At 41.8% G+C, this 12,813-nt stretch overlaps 1 protein-coding gene across 1 annotated transcript in view; it reads left to right on the top strand.

The window, feature by feature from the left end:
* Window positions 1–1,470: 1,470 nt before the first annotated feature.
* cnksr2a (connector enhancer of kinase suppressor of Ras 2a) overlaps window positions 1,471–12,813 on the top strand; it is a 74,736-nt gene continuing 63,393 nt past the window's right edge. The window contains exon 1 of the mRNA XM_053611434.1: window positions 1,471–1,652. Within this exon, the coding sequence (XP_053467409.1) occupies window positions 1,589–1,652 (64 nt within the window). The 5' untranslated portion in view covers window positions 1,471–1,588. The remainder of the gene's footprint in view (window positions 1,653–12,813) is intronic.

Here is a 12,813-nt window from a genome sequence, read left to right as displayed (position 1 = left end):
TCTCTCTCTCCCCATGTCCAGACTGCTAAAGCCAAGGTGACAGAAAGTCTATACATGAAGAAGAAGCTGCTTGGTCTTCACCAGCGAAAAAAACCATCCTATTAAATTTAAAAGGGTTTAGTGTCCAGAGCTTTCAGGTGACTTCACGTAAAAATAAATTCATTGTGGAAACAAATTGTGGAAACAATCAACTATTACAAAAACAAACAAACAAAATAAAGGTTCCCATTAGATCCAAAAGGGGTTTTCAGCTTGATGCCATCGGAGAACCCTTTTAAATTGCACAAAGAACATTTTACTCTCAAATTCTTTAGAGAACCATCTATGTATGGTTGCTTTAAAGAACCCACAAATTATTCTTCACAGCAGTCCCACAAAGAACCATGTTATCATAAGTTCTCTAAAAACCCTTAGTCATTGCTTTAAGGAACCAAAGTAAGGTTCTTAAGAATGGTGCCAGGAGAACCTTTGCCAGTCCCACAAAAAAGTTATAGGGTTCACTTTAACCTGTTAAGGGACGATACCTTGAAGACACTGCTCTGAAGAACGTATAATGAACCATAAAAAGCTTCTTTAATCTCCTAAGAACCATACAGCTCAACTCAAGAACCCTATACAGTGAAAATGGTTCTCGACAAGAACACTTGATGGCGTATGACTATAACATTCCACGTGTCTAAAACCACGTGTGTGTATACTGTATTTACTTGCTTCACGTCTGGAGGTGACGCATATGTAATGACGTCACTGGGTAGGTGAACAATTAGTAGGCCTATTTGAATGGAAATTAATTTAGTTAATTTTATAAATGAAAAGAAAGATTAGATTACAGCAAAACAACAACAACAATAATATCAATTTGTTTAATTTTTAAAACTATTAATGAAGAAGGCATTGAGATCTTCGCGCACAAACTCCCGAGGAAGTGGCGTCTAATCTAGTCTAATATTTACATATTAACATATTCAACTCCAAAAAAACGTGTTTATGCAGCAGCCAGCACTCTTTTATTTGATTTGATTTATTTTCTTTTAGAATCCGCACCGCCTTCCTGTCCCATTAAAGCTCGTGCATCCCGGTGGGAAATAATCACGCAGTGAGTCAAATTCACTTTGCGCTGCGCCTCTCTCTCTCTCCCTCTCCCCCTCTCTCTCTGCGCCGTGCTTTTCTTCCCCCACACCATCAGTTCCTGTCTGCTAGAGGAACCGAATGCACCCTGTGTGAGCAGCAGCAGTAACAGTAACCAGACGCGCCTCTGGAGAACATCCGCGATGTGAGTGAAGGCGCCCGAACCGAACCGAACCGTGAAGAGGTGTTCTGCATAAAAAAAAAAAGCCAAACACAAAGGAGATGAGATGAGATGAGCTGAGAGGCGGTGGGAGCGGTGTCCGGGCGATGCGGTGCCTCCACACGCTGTCATGAAACCGGAGCGTCGCGGAGACTGAACGGGTCCGAGGTGCGGGACGAGATCCGGACCCGCAGCATTACCGGAATCCCCCCCTACACACACACACACACACACACACACACACACACACACACACTCTTCCTTCTCATCACATCACGCAGCTCTAGAGAAAGTTTCCTGATGGCCCTCGTCATGGAACCTGTGAGCAAATGGAGTCCCAGTCAAGTGGTGGACTGGATGAAAGGTAAGGAAGGAATGGAGATTCATTCGGTTCTTTAAAACCGTCTCAGATTCGACGCAGATTGATGTCGTGTTCACTCTGATCGGATTTGCGTGGTGCCTGAGAGGAGTCGCGTGCATGCGTGTGATGTCGGTGTGAACAGGTGTGCGGTGGTTATGTCATGGGAACCAGTTCCACCATCCCGTTTCTAATCTCTCTCCCAGTTTACACTGCTGTCTCCCGGGCGCGTGATTTACCCTGAATACACTGATGCGTGAGTAAAATAATAATGATAATAATAATAAAAAACATGTTGGAAGTTAATCACAGGAAGCAGAGAGATAAATTAATTAATATAATAAATAAATAAATAAATAAAAGACGTGCTCTTGCAGGCGCAGGTGAAAAGTGAAACATCAGCGTCGGTGGAAATTACGCAATAGCGCACTCGTGAGTGGGCGTGGCCTGTTCGACGTGAGAACAAAACGAGCTCTAGACATTCCCTTAGGGCACTCAAACATATCTATTAAGCTTCAAGAACAGCACGAGCTCCTCCTCCTCCTCCTCCTCCTCCTCCTGGTTATCCCATGCTTCCTGAAGAGTTCAGATTGAAAGCATTTGATCCAGATGATAAAATAATGGGATTAACTGGAAATTCTGCCAGGAAATACTGGGATTCTGGATAAGCAACTGGAGAGATTTCCCATCGATTCCACACACACACACACACACACACAATAAAATGTTCTGTCCCATCCTGAACACGTTACTCTGGACATGTAGTTCACTTAAGACTAACGTGAGAATTCTCGGACATTATCCACGTTTAACTTACTATTTAAGATTAAAACAAAACTTTATTTGATAGTAATAATAATAATAATAATAATAATAATAATTCTATTTCAGATGTTTAAAAGTTAAAAACAGAAATAAAGTAGCAAAAAATTAAGAAATTAAAATAGGAAAATAAATGCGAACAGCGACTGGAAAAAAAATAATAAAATACAAAAATATCTCATAAAAAGTGTGCAAAAACAGAATATTAATAATAAAATGAAATACAAAAGTGATTTCTGTGCTTATTTACATATTTATTCATTAGTGTGTAATCTTAGGGTAATAACGAGAGATTAGTTTAACCGAAATAAATGAAAAGATTGACAGAGCTCCTATACTTTGAATCATTTATTCCAATCCCCAAAAAATAAGCAGGAAAGTAAAATATTTTTATTCCTTTTAGTTTGTATTTGGGATATATAAAGCCAGCTCTCACAGCGTTTTTGTTATTTTTGCATCATGTTTTTGTCCAGACCGGAGCGTGACGTATTGACTTTGTGTCTTGTCAGTGTGTGTGATGTTGCCTGTAATAGCAGAGCGTTGTCTGTTTCTCTTTTTATTTATTATTTATTATGTAATGCATCTTTAAAAGACAGCAAGACAGATTACATCATCGCTGCCAAAAATCCGATCTTTTAAAAAGTGGTTAAGGGTTAAAAAACGGTTGTGAAGCTGCAGTGGTGGTCAGGGATACTGTAGTGTGTGTGTGTGTGTGTGTGTGTGTGTGTGAGCAGTCACAGTCAGTGCATCTGTGAAAAAACAGGTGAGAAAGATGGTGACAGTTCAGAGCTAAAGCCTGGAGCAAGACACCCACACTCCTGCTGTGTGTGTGTGTGTGTGTGTGTGTGTGGGTGTGTGTGCGTGTGTGTGCATGTGTGCGTGCGTGTGTGCGTGCGTGTGTGTGTGTGTGTGTGTGTGTGTGTGTGTGTGGGTGTGTGTGCGTGTGTGTGCATGTGTGCGTGCATGTGTGTGCATGGGTGTGTGCGTGTGTGCGTGCGTGCGTGCGTGTGTGTGTGTGTGTGTGTGTGTGGGTGTGTGTGCGTGTGTGTGCATGTGTGCGTGCGTGTGTGTGTGTGTGTGTGGGTGGATGCTCTCACTTATTTTACTCTAAGCACTGGGGCTGCATTACAGAGAAGCTTCTTTCACTGGAGTTGATGTTGATGTATCAGAGATGTTCAGGGTTTGGGTCATTCACATGGGAATTTCCCGGGACATTTTCCATGCCATGTCCTCTGAGTTCTCCAGTTTCTTCCTACATCCCAAAAAAATGGTGGATTCTGTATTGACATTTGATGTGTGTGTGTGTGTGTGTGTGTGTGTGTGTGTGTGTGTGTGTATGTGTGTGTGTGGGTTGGGGTTCAGGGTGTATTCTCTGGAATACTCGGGCCCGTTATTCCTTGGATAGACTCTGGATCCAGTACCACCCTGAACAGGATAAAGCACTTAATGAAGATGAAAAACTTAATTAGATCAGAATAAAAATGGGTTAATGAGCATCCTGGGAATTTCCCAGGAATTGTATTGGGTTCAGTTTTTGAAAGCTTGAGCTTCTGAACAGGGCTAAACATCTCTCTCTCTCACTCTCTCTCTCTCTCTCTCTCTCTCTCTCTCCCTCACTTCATACTATACATATATAAAAGCAGTGGCTTTAATCCGAGCTCTTTCGTCTCTATCGTAATGTCGTGTGTCAGGAGAAATGATGACGCTGATGAAAAAGCTGTTCTGAGAGAGCGAGCGAGAGAGAGAGAGCGAGAGAGAGATGTTTGTGTGGTTGTGATGAAGAAGCCATTGTTGGATATGTACAAGTTGTGCGTCTGTGGCTCATGATGGGTTGGAGTGTGTGAGTCAGACAGCCACTGTGCGCTTGAGAGATCAGTGTGTGTCGTGTTCAGCCTCGAGCCTACACATTACACTCAGCCAGCGCAGCGTTACTTAACGAGGCCAACAGAAAAACAGGACTAGCTCTGAAATGCTACGTCTTCCTCACAAACTAAACGTTTACTCCCGTGCATGAAGAACGTTCAATTATGGAAAAACTCCATTCGTAAAAGCTTCCGTGATGACGGGATTTTCCTTCTGCACAATTCCTCTCATTATATATTTACATTTATTTATTTATTTATTTATTTATTTATGCATTTGCCAGATGCTTTTATGCAAAAGAACATGCTAGCTAAACAATTATGATAAGTTAACAAATCCAAGTCAGTACCTGTCCTGAATTAAGTTCCAGAGTATTAAGAGACCCAAACATGGACGTGTGGGCGGAGTTAGAAGTATCACAGATCATTGATTGGTCAAATGCAATTGTCACGAGTCCAAAAAGCATCCCAAAGTTCATATTTCTGTACTAAATATGCTCTTAAACAAAGAGTTCCTCAAATGTTCTAAAGGTTCTAGAGAACCTTTTTAGTAATATCGCGAGACCGTATTCCACAATTTATTCAACACAAACAACTTTTTAGAACGTAGCCTAGCGAGCTACAATGGCTTTTCTAAGAGTTCGGTTCTATCAGACAACATTTCCATCAAGTACAATCGAGAACCTGGAAGGTTCCGCTGCAGTAAGAGGTGAAACAACTCATAAAGTTTCTACTGTTTGTGTTTGCTATAAAAAAAACAGCGTCGCATGGATATGATATTATTATTCCACGACCCTCAAGAACCCCTCCTACTGTTACAGGAGCTCTTTAATGGTTCATTGGATAAGTAATGCTTCGTTGCCTCATAAAATTGCTCTTCTTGGAACCCTTTCTGAACGGGAAACACTTTGTTGTAGGGTTCTACACGGACTGTTTAAGGATTCTAAATGAATGCCCTGATTTTTCGGAGTGTTCCCTTTTAGTGATGGGAAACAGACACAGGTTTAATTGGATAATTAATGGTTTGTCACCTCCTAAAGTGGTTCAACTTGTTTAGGAAGCGCTCTGTGATAGGATTCGACATAGAACCATTAGGGGTTCCCTAAGAGTACAACCCAAAGAAACCCTAAGCGTTCTAAATTTTTAAGAGTGTACAATTTTGTGATTTTGGGTTTATTTAATAATTACAGGTCCTTAGCCTCCTACACGGTTTTAGGTTATGTTATGGAACACTGCTGTATGATTTCTTTAAGGGTTCTCCTAGAAGTACAACCAAAGAACCTCTAAGGTCCTAAACGTTCTGACTGTACTGTTATGTGATGGAGAGCTGACACAAGAACTTGACCAGAGTTCATTTGAGTTCTTAAATGAAGCGTTCTTAGCTTGAAAAATGGTTCTGTTGTAGGATTCTAGCTTTTAAGGGTTCCCCTAGATGGACAAATGAAGAACCCTTAAGGGTTCTGTGTACCATTTTGTGATAGAAAATTGAGATAAAGAGACTCAACCAGGGTTAATTGTTGTATAATTGCATAATTAGGGGTTCTTAACTTTCTAAAAGGATTCTTTTTGGAAGAATTTATGAGAGGGGAAACACTGTTGTAGGATTCTAGAGGTTCTCCAGAGGGACAACCCAAAGAACCTGTACTGTATATCTATGTCTGTGTCTGTTAGGGTGAAAGAGTGTAGCAGTATGTGATGGGAAACAGACACGGACTCAACCCGGGTTAAGTGGATAATTAAGGGTTTGTAGCCTCCTAAAAGGGTTCTACTTGGAACCACTTCAAAGACACAGAAATCTAAACACTTTGTCGTAGGGTTCTACACAGAGTTTTTAAGGGTTCTCCTAGAGCTGTAAAGCTCTGTGAAAGTAAGAATCGAATGAATGCATCTTAGCATAATGAATTTCTCACGCGCTTTTCCAAACCCTTAAAGCTCAATGTAAAATGATTAAAAGTGAAGGGTTCTCTCAGCCGCGGAACTTTCACACTATATAAAACCCTTATCTGTGTTCAGCAATTAATAAGCACTTGAACGTGGAGGACGAGGATGAGGAGAGGAACCGGACGCTGCATGGGGTTTAATGAGAACAGCGAGAACGATGGTGCGCTCTAATCACAACACAGCAGCAGCAGAACCCGAAATCAGACACGGCACACTGGGATAAATAAAATGAGACAGAAGAGACAGGAGTGAGCAAGAACCGTTGGACGCTTGCCGTGGTCTTGAAAACACAATCTGATTTTTGGCAGCAAGTGAACCGTGAAGAGACAAAGAAGAGAAAGAAAGCGAGAGAAAAGAAGAGCTTTCCCCTGAACAGACCTCCTCCTCCTCCTCCCCGTCCTCTCTGGCGTCCCTCAAGGTTTCCAGTCGTGGTTCTGTCGCTCAGGTTTTCAAGGCCTCCTACTCATCCGTGCTTTTGTTCTCGCGGCTCTGAAGTGCACCGTGCTGGATCAGGAGGTCTGATTGAAATTCATACGGGGGAGAAGAGGGTGAGGTGTGCTCTCTGTATGTGGGGGGAACACAGTAAGGGTTCTGGCAGAAGTAATGCGGGTCTGAGAGATCCACGGGTACGGTGGGAAAAAAGCAGCTCTAAAGGGTTTAAACGTCAGATAAAATGTTGTTGAGGAGGAAGAGGAAGATGAGAAAGAGGAAGATGAAGAGATGGAAGAGGAAGGGGAGGAAGATGAGGAAGAGGACGATGAGGAAGACGAGGAAGAGGAGGAAGATGAAGATGAGGAAGAGAAGGAAGAGCAGGAAGAGGAAGACGAGGAAGATGAAGATGAGGAAGATGAGGAAGAGGAAGATGCACAAACATACGTATACTTTCAAGCAAAACACAAGTGTAACACAAGAACTAACGCAGATTTAGATTTCCGTGGCAGTTGCTTAGACATTTATGTGTAACAATAAAACGCATACTTGATTACATTGATTGAATAAATGTAGCACTCGACTGTGTTTACAGTGCCGTGCGTAAGTATTCACCCCACCACATTTTCTTATGTTACAACCTGGAACTGAAATGTACTTCATTGCCATGAATCTACACAAAATATCAAAGCGAAGGGAAAATTAATAAAGTTTGAAAAATTATTGACAAAGAAATAAAATGTAAAAAACAATGTGTGCTTGCATATCGATCCGTACAGGAGTGTTTTTTCTGCTTGTGATTGTTGCGGCGAAAAACGCTTCATTTTGCTGCGGATTTTTTTTCTCGTGATGCAACTTGCGGAGTTTTTGTGCGTTATTTCGTGGAAAACGACTCGGATCTGCGAAATCGCGTTCGCACGGAAATGTTCTGCGTGCTCTTTCACAGTGATGTTTGGTGGTAAACGAGACCCTTTAGCTGTACTTGTGTTGAATGCGCGTCGTGATGACGTCACATGAAAATTGCAAGCTCCTCCGGATATCGCAGAGTTTGCTCGATTTGCGTTCATTTCTTCGATCGCAAAATTGCGTAATCCTGTAGGGATTGACTCACGTATTCACCTCTAAATGAGTTCTGGTGACAAAATGAGTCGAGTGGAGTCAACCTGCGTGCAATTAAAAGTTGTTTTCACGCCTGCGATACGACTGTTGAAGTGTGAAGCGGTCTGGAGAACCGGTCCCGAAAACAAAAACTTACGGTAGCAGTTGTGTAAGCAGTTGTGTAATTTGTCTTTGCTGTCTTTAGTATTTCATATGAGCAAGTGTGCCTTAATCCTGTGGGAGCTGGAATGAAACATTTGGTGACTCAGTGGCATTCTGTGTGTGTGTGTGTGTGCGCGAGTGTGTGAGTGGATTACTGAAATGACTTTACAGTCTAATCTGTATTTTAGTCCGCAGTTTCTCCTGCTTCGTCTGATAAACGTTTAATCTCCTGCTCACTTGTGAGACACTTTGCACTGATACTATGGCGCTGCTGAATCCTGGATCCTGATTGGTCAGAAGGTGTTGATTAATTCTCTCTAACAGCAGCTCTGACAGTAGCACAGGTTTATACTGTATTAATGCGCTCGTTCTGATACGTTATCGTTTCTATAGTAACGGCTCGTTCACAGGGACGTGTACAGGTGGACATCGTAAACAGGTGTTATTATTAGAAATGGTTGACGTGGTGAAGCTTTTCTGTAAAGAGATGTTTATTTAATATTTACGGAAGGAGTCTCCAGCACCCCACACACACACACACACACACACACACACACACACACACACCGTTTTATTCTTGACTTGTCCTCTTTATTTTGTCCTGAGGGGGACGCGAGGCTTGAACATCTCGACAGAAGGATGGAACGCTGAATAAAGACGCAGGATCAGGAGCGATTTACTCTAAACACGCTTTTGTTTTTCTATCATCGTGAGGACCTTCTTCTGACACAATCGTTCCTTTCATATCCTATCATATCCTTTCATATATTCATAGCAGCTTTTGTACCCTTTTTTTAAAGAAGAATTAAGATTCTATAACCCTAAATCGTTCTTCACTCGGTTCTTCAAGGGGAATACAGATAACAGGGGGCGTTATTAGAACATTTATTAAGTAGAAATCAGGTTCTAAGAAGGTTAAACTGGAATTAGGCTCCAGATCGTCCTTGAAGCTTTACAGTGCTGGTATAATACAGCCTAGGGACGTTTTGAATTGAAGGCTGGATTGTAAACGTTCAGAAAACATTCTGCTAACCTAAAACTCTTACTGAGGAAGGTTCTATGAAGAACCCTAGAACATATTTCCCAATCAGAGGGGGTTCCAAGTAGAACTCTGTTAGGAAGCATTAAAGATGTAGCGAGGAACTTTTTTTTCTTCCTTAACATCTTCATTCTAACTCATTTCTGTTCACACACACACACACACAACACACACACACACACACAAACCGTAGGCGAATGTATTTTGAATATTCCAAGCGTGACCAGGGTGTGTGCTCAGGCGTGCATGAATACAATATCATATTTCACATGTCATGTGGTATGTATGTATGTGTGTGTGTGTGTGTGTGTGTGTGTGTGTGTGTGTGCAGGCCAGTTTTTTTTCTTTTGCCGTGTTCAGCTCTGCAGTTTCCATAAAGCTATATTTAAAAGCGACGCTGTTTTTGCTGATCGCAGATTGTCTTTATCGCAAAGTCGATACATAGAACCGAAGCCAAGCGCTTGGCTGGAGAACCGGGTTCTAATTAAAGACTTTGTTTTTCCCTCTGAAATAACAGCACTTTTTATTCTAATTCTCTTTACTGTTGGAATAGAGACACAGATAGATGAACAGGGAGGCTGAATGTTCTCTGTATATTGAAGAACACACACACACACACAGAGTTCTGCACACGCAGGTGCGTGGGTGTGAGGTTTGGCCCCGAGTGAATTTTCCCTCTGGTATGAGTGTGTAAAACAGTGTGTTTATGTGTGTTTGTGGGAGTAAAGTGTGTGAGTCAGCTCTGAGTCACAGTATAGGACAGTACAGTGCAGTACAGACAGAGAGACATCCAACACACACACACACACCCACACACACACACACACACACACACACACACATACACACATAACACGACAACATGTAGGACGTACCTCCTTATTCTGTGAGTTCAGTCGATTTCTTCTAGATCTGAATATCAAACACTTCATGAAAGAAATACTCGATACATTTTCATCCAGACCTTCAAAGGACTTGTTTACAAATATTACAGATTATTACTCTATTGATTATTAATTACTCTATTTATTGGATGTCTTTGATCGATTGTAGTAAAAAAAAATTTCATGAGAAACAGTACAATCACTGTGGAATTAAGAGAATAAAAAGTAAAAGAAAATATTCCTTTCATGCATAAATGATTTAAAATAAAACCAGAATCCAGATTCTTTAGAAACAAATTAACAAATTATGTTATAACTACAACTGAGACACGTTTACTGAATAAATTCCTCGATGCACGTTAGAAAAGTCACGTGACTTTGCCTCAACTTTGCCTGTTGTGGACGTGTGTGTGTACGGTATACTGTGAGCAATTTAAATGTAAGAAGTGCTGCTATGTTTACTGCTGATGCTCTGAGCGGCCATGTTGATTTGACGTCACGTGCTGAACTCAGGCTTGAGAAAACCAATCCCGCGTTCCTGAGTAGGAATTCCGAGTAGAGTTAAAAACACTTGGTCTGAGGTCAGAAATGACGAGTTACGGGCTTCAGTCAAATGCAGAAGCAGTACAGAGCGTGAGGACGATGGAGCTGAGTGCTCAGAGCAGTATCAGTGAGCGTGATCTTTAAAATCGAGCCGTACCTCAAGCATACGGTCATGAGCGTAGTATAGACACTGATGATGGGAATCTCATGTGTGTCAGTGCTCAGTGCTCGCTGAACTGGAGTGCTCTCTCTCTCACTCTCTCTCTCTCACTCTCTCTCACTCTCTCTCACTCTGTCTCTCTCTTTCTCACTCTCTCACTCTCTCTCACACTCTCTCTCTCTGTCTCTCTCTCTCACTCTCTCTCACTCTCTCTCTCTCTCACTCTCTCTCACTCTCTCACTCTCTCTCACACTCTCTCTCTCTCACGCACGTGTGAGAGTTTCTCTGCACGCTCCCCTCACTGCATGCAGTTCACACAGTGTGTATTAGTTTTGTGGAAACTAAAAGTGGAATTTTCATATATTCTAGATTCATTATACATAAATGAAATATTTCAAGCCTTTTTTTTGTTTTAATCTCGATGATTACAGCTCACGGAAATCAACAATCCAGTATCTCAAAATATCAGAATAAGGAATTTATAATACAGAAATGTCGACCTTCTGAACAGTATGTTAATTTATGCGCTGATACTCGGTCAGGGTTTTAACGCTTTTGCAGGAATTACTGCATCAGTGCGGCGTGGCATGGAGGTGATCAGCCTGTGGCACTGCTGAGGTGTTCTCGAAGCCCAAGTTGCTTTGATAGCGGCCTTCAGCTCGTCTGTATTGTTGGGTCTGGTGTCTCTCGTAGATTCTCTATGGGGTTCAGGTCAGGCGAGTCGGCTGGACAGTCAAGCACAGTAATACCATGGTCACAAACCAGTTACTAGTAGTTTTGGCACTGTGGGCAGGTGCCGAGTCCTGCTGGAGAAGGAAATCAGCATCTCCATAAAGCTTGTCAGCAGATGGAAGCATGAAGTTCTCTAAAATCTCCTGGTAGACGCTGCATCGACTCTCGACTTGAGAAAACACAGTGGACCAACACCAGCAGATGACACGACACCTCAAATCATCACTGACTGTGGAAACTTCACACTGGACTTCAAGCAGCTTGGATTCTGTTCCTCTCCACTCTTCCTCCAGACTCTGGAGCCTTGATTTCCAAATGAAATGCAACGTTTACTTTCATCTTCCCCGTGATTGTGTGTGTGTACTGAACCAGACTGAGAGATTAAAGCCTCAGGAAACCTTCACAGGTGTTTGGAGTTAATATCTGATTAGAGTCTTCTCAGGTCGAAATTTCTGTATTATAAATTCTTTATTCTGATATTTTGAGATACTGGATTGTTGATTTCCGTGAGCTGTAATCATCGAGATTAAAAAAAAAAAGTCTTGAAATATTTCACTTTATGTGTAATGAATCTAGGATATATGAAAATTCTACTTTTTGAATTAAATTACAGAAACAAAAACTTCCTGTGTTCATTTGACTAGTTTTCTTTTCATCCCAGGCTTTGTGTTTTCTGAATAGCTGGCTTTGCCTCCACAAATAATGCTGTGTGTTTACTTATAATACTGCTGCATTGTGTGTGTGTGTGTGTGTGTGTGTGTGTGTGTGTGTGTGTGTGAGAGAGAGAGAGAGAGAGAGAGAGAGAGAGAGTGGTAAATGATGCCTCAGCTGCATTAATAATAGACCACACAGAGGAATTAATCGGATAATGCTTGGCCATGAGCAGAGGGATGTTCTGGTCTCAGGCGTTTTGTGCGTGAGAGAGAAATAAATACTGTTTACATTGGCTCCGTGTTCTACTCGATGCTAGAACCTGATGCCCTGACTGTGATAAATAATTCAGATTCACACCATTTCTCTCTCGTTCTCTCTGTCGTTCCCCTCTTGGGATTCTCCCCCCTCCCCTCTTCTCTCCATCGACCACGTTTATGCAGCTACGAGCCACAATTAGCAGCAAATTAACACACGGTTCCACAAATGAACACACGGTTCCACGCCGTTAACTCCCCGAATCCACTCTGAAAGTCACAGTGAAAGCGTGCGGCGGAAACAGAAAGACTCTAATCACCATAAATCATCTGCCGTGTTAGACAAAACATCGAATTAAACCTCAGCAGGAGAACATCATCACAACACCACTATCATAACTGAGATGTGTCCCAAAGCCAAGTGTTGTTTAATGTGCATCGGTTTAATGGAGGTACGAGAGGTAGAACCCTTGTTTTGGAAGGTAATTATCCAAAGAACCCTTTTGTTTGTGTAGTAACTGAGTAAGTGTGCAGTACACACTCCAAATGATTGCTCTTTAGTTTCTCCTTTATTATCTAGAACCTGT

The sequence above is a fragment of the Ictalurus furcatus genome, chromosome 23 (assembly GCF_023375685.1).
Source record: "Ictalurus furcatus strain D&B chromosome 23, Billie_1.0, whole genome shotgun sequence".
In the NCBI taxonomy this organism is placed as follows: domain Eukaryota; kingdom Metazoa; phylum Chordata; class Actinopteri; order Siluriformes; family Ictaluridae; genus Ictalurus; species Ictalurus furcatus.
This window is presented reverse-complemented; position numbering and strand designations above follow the sequence as displayed.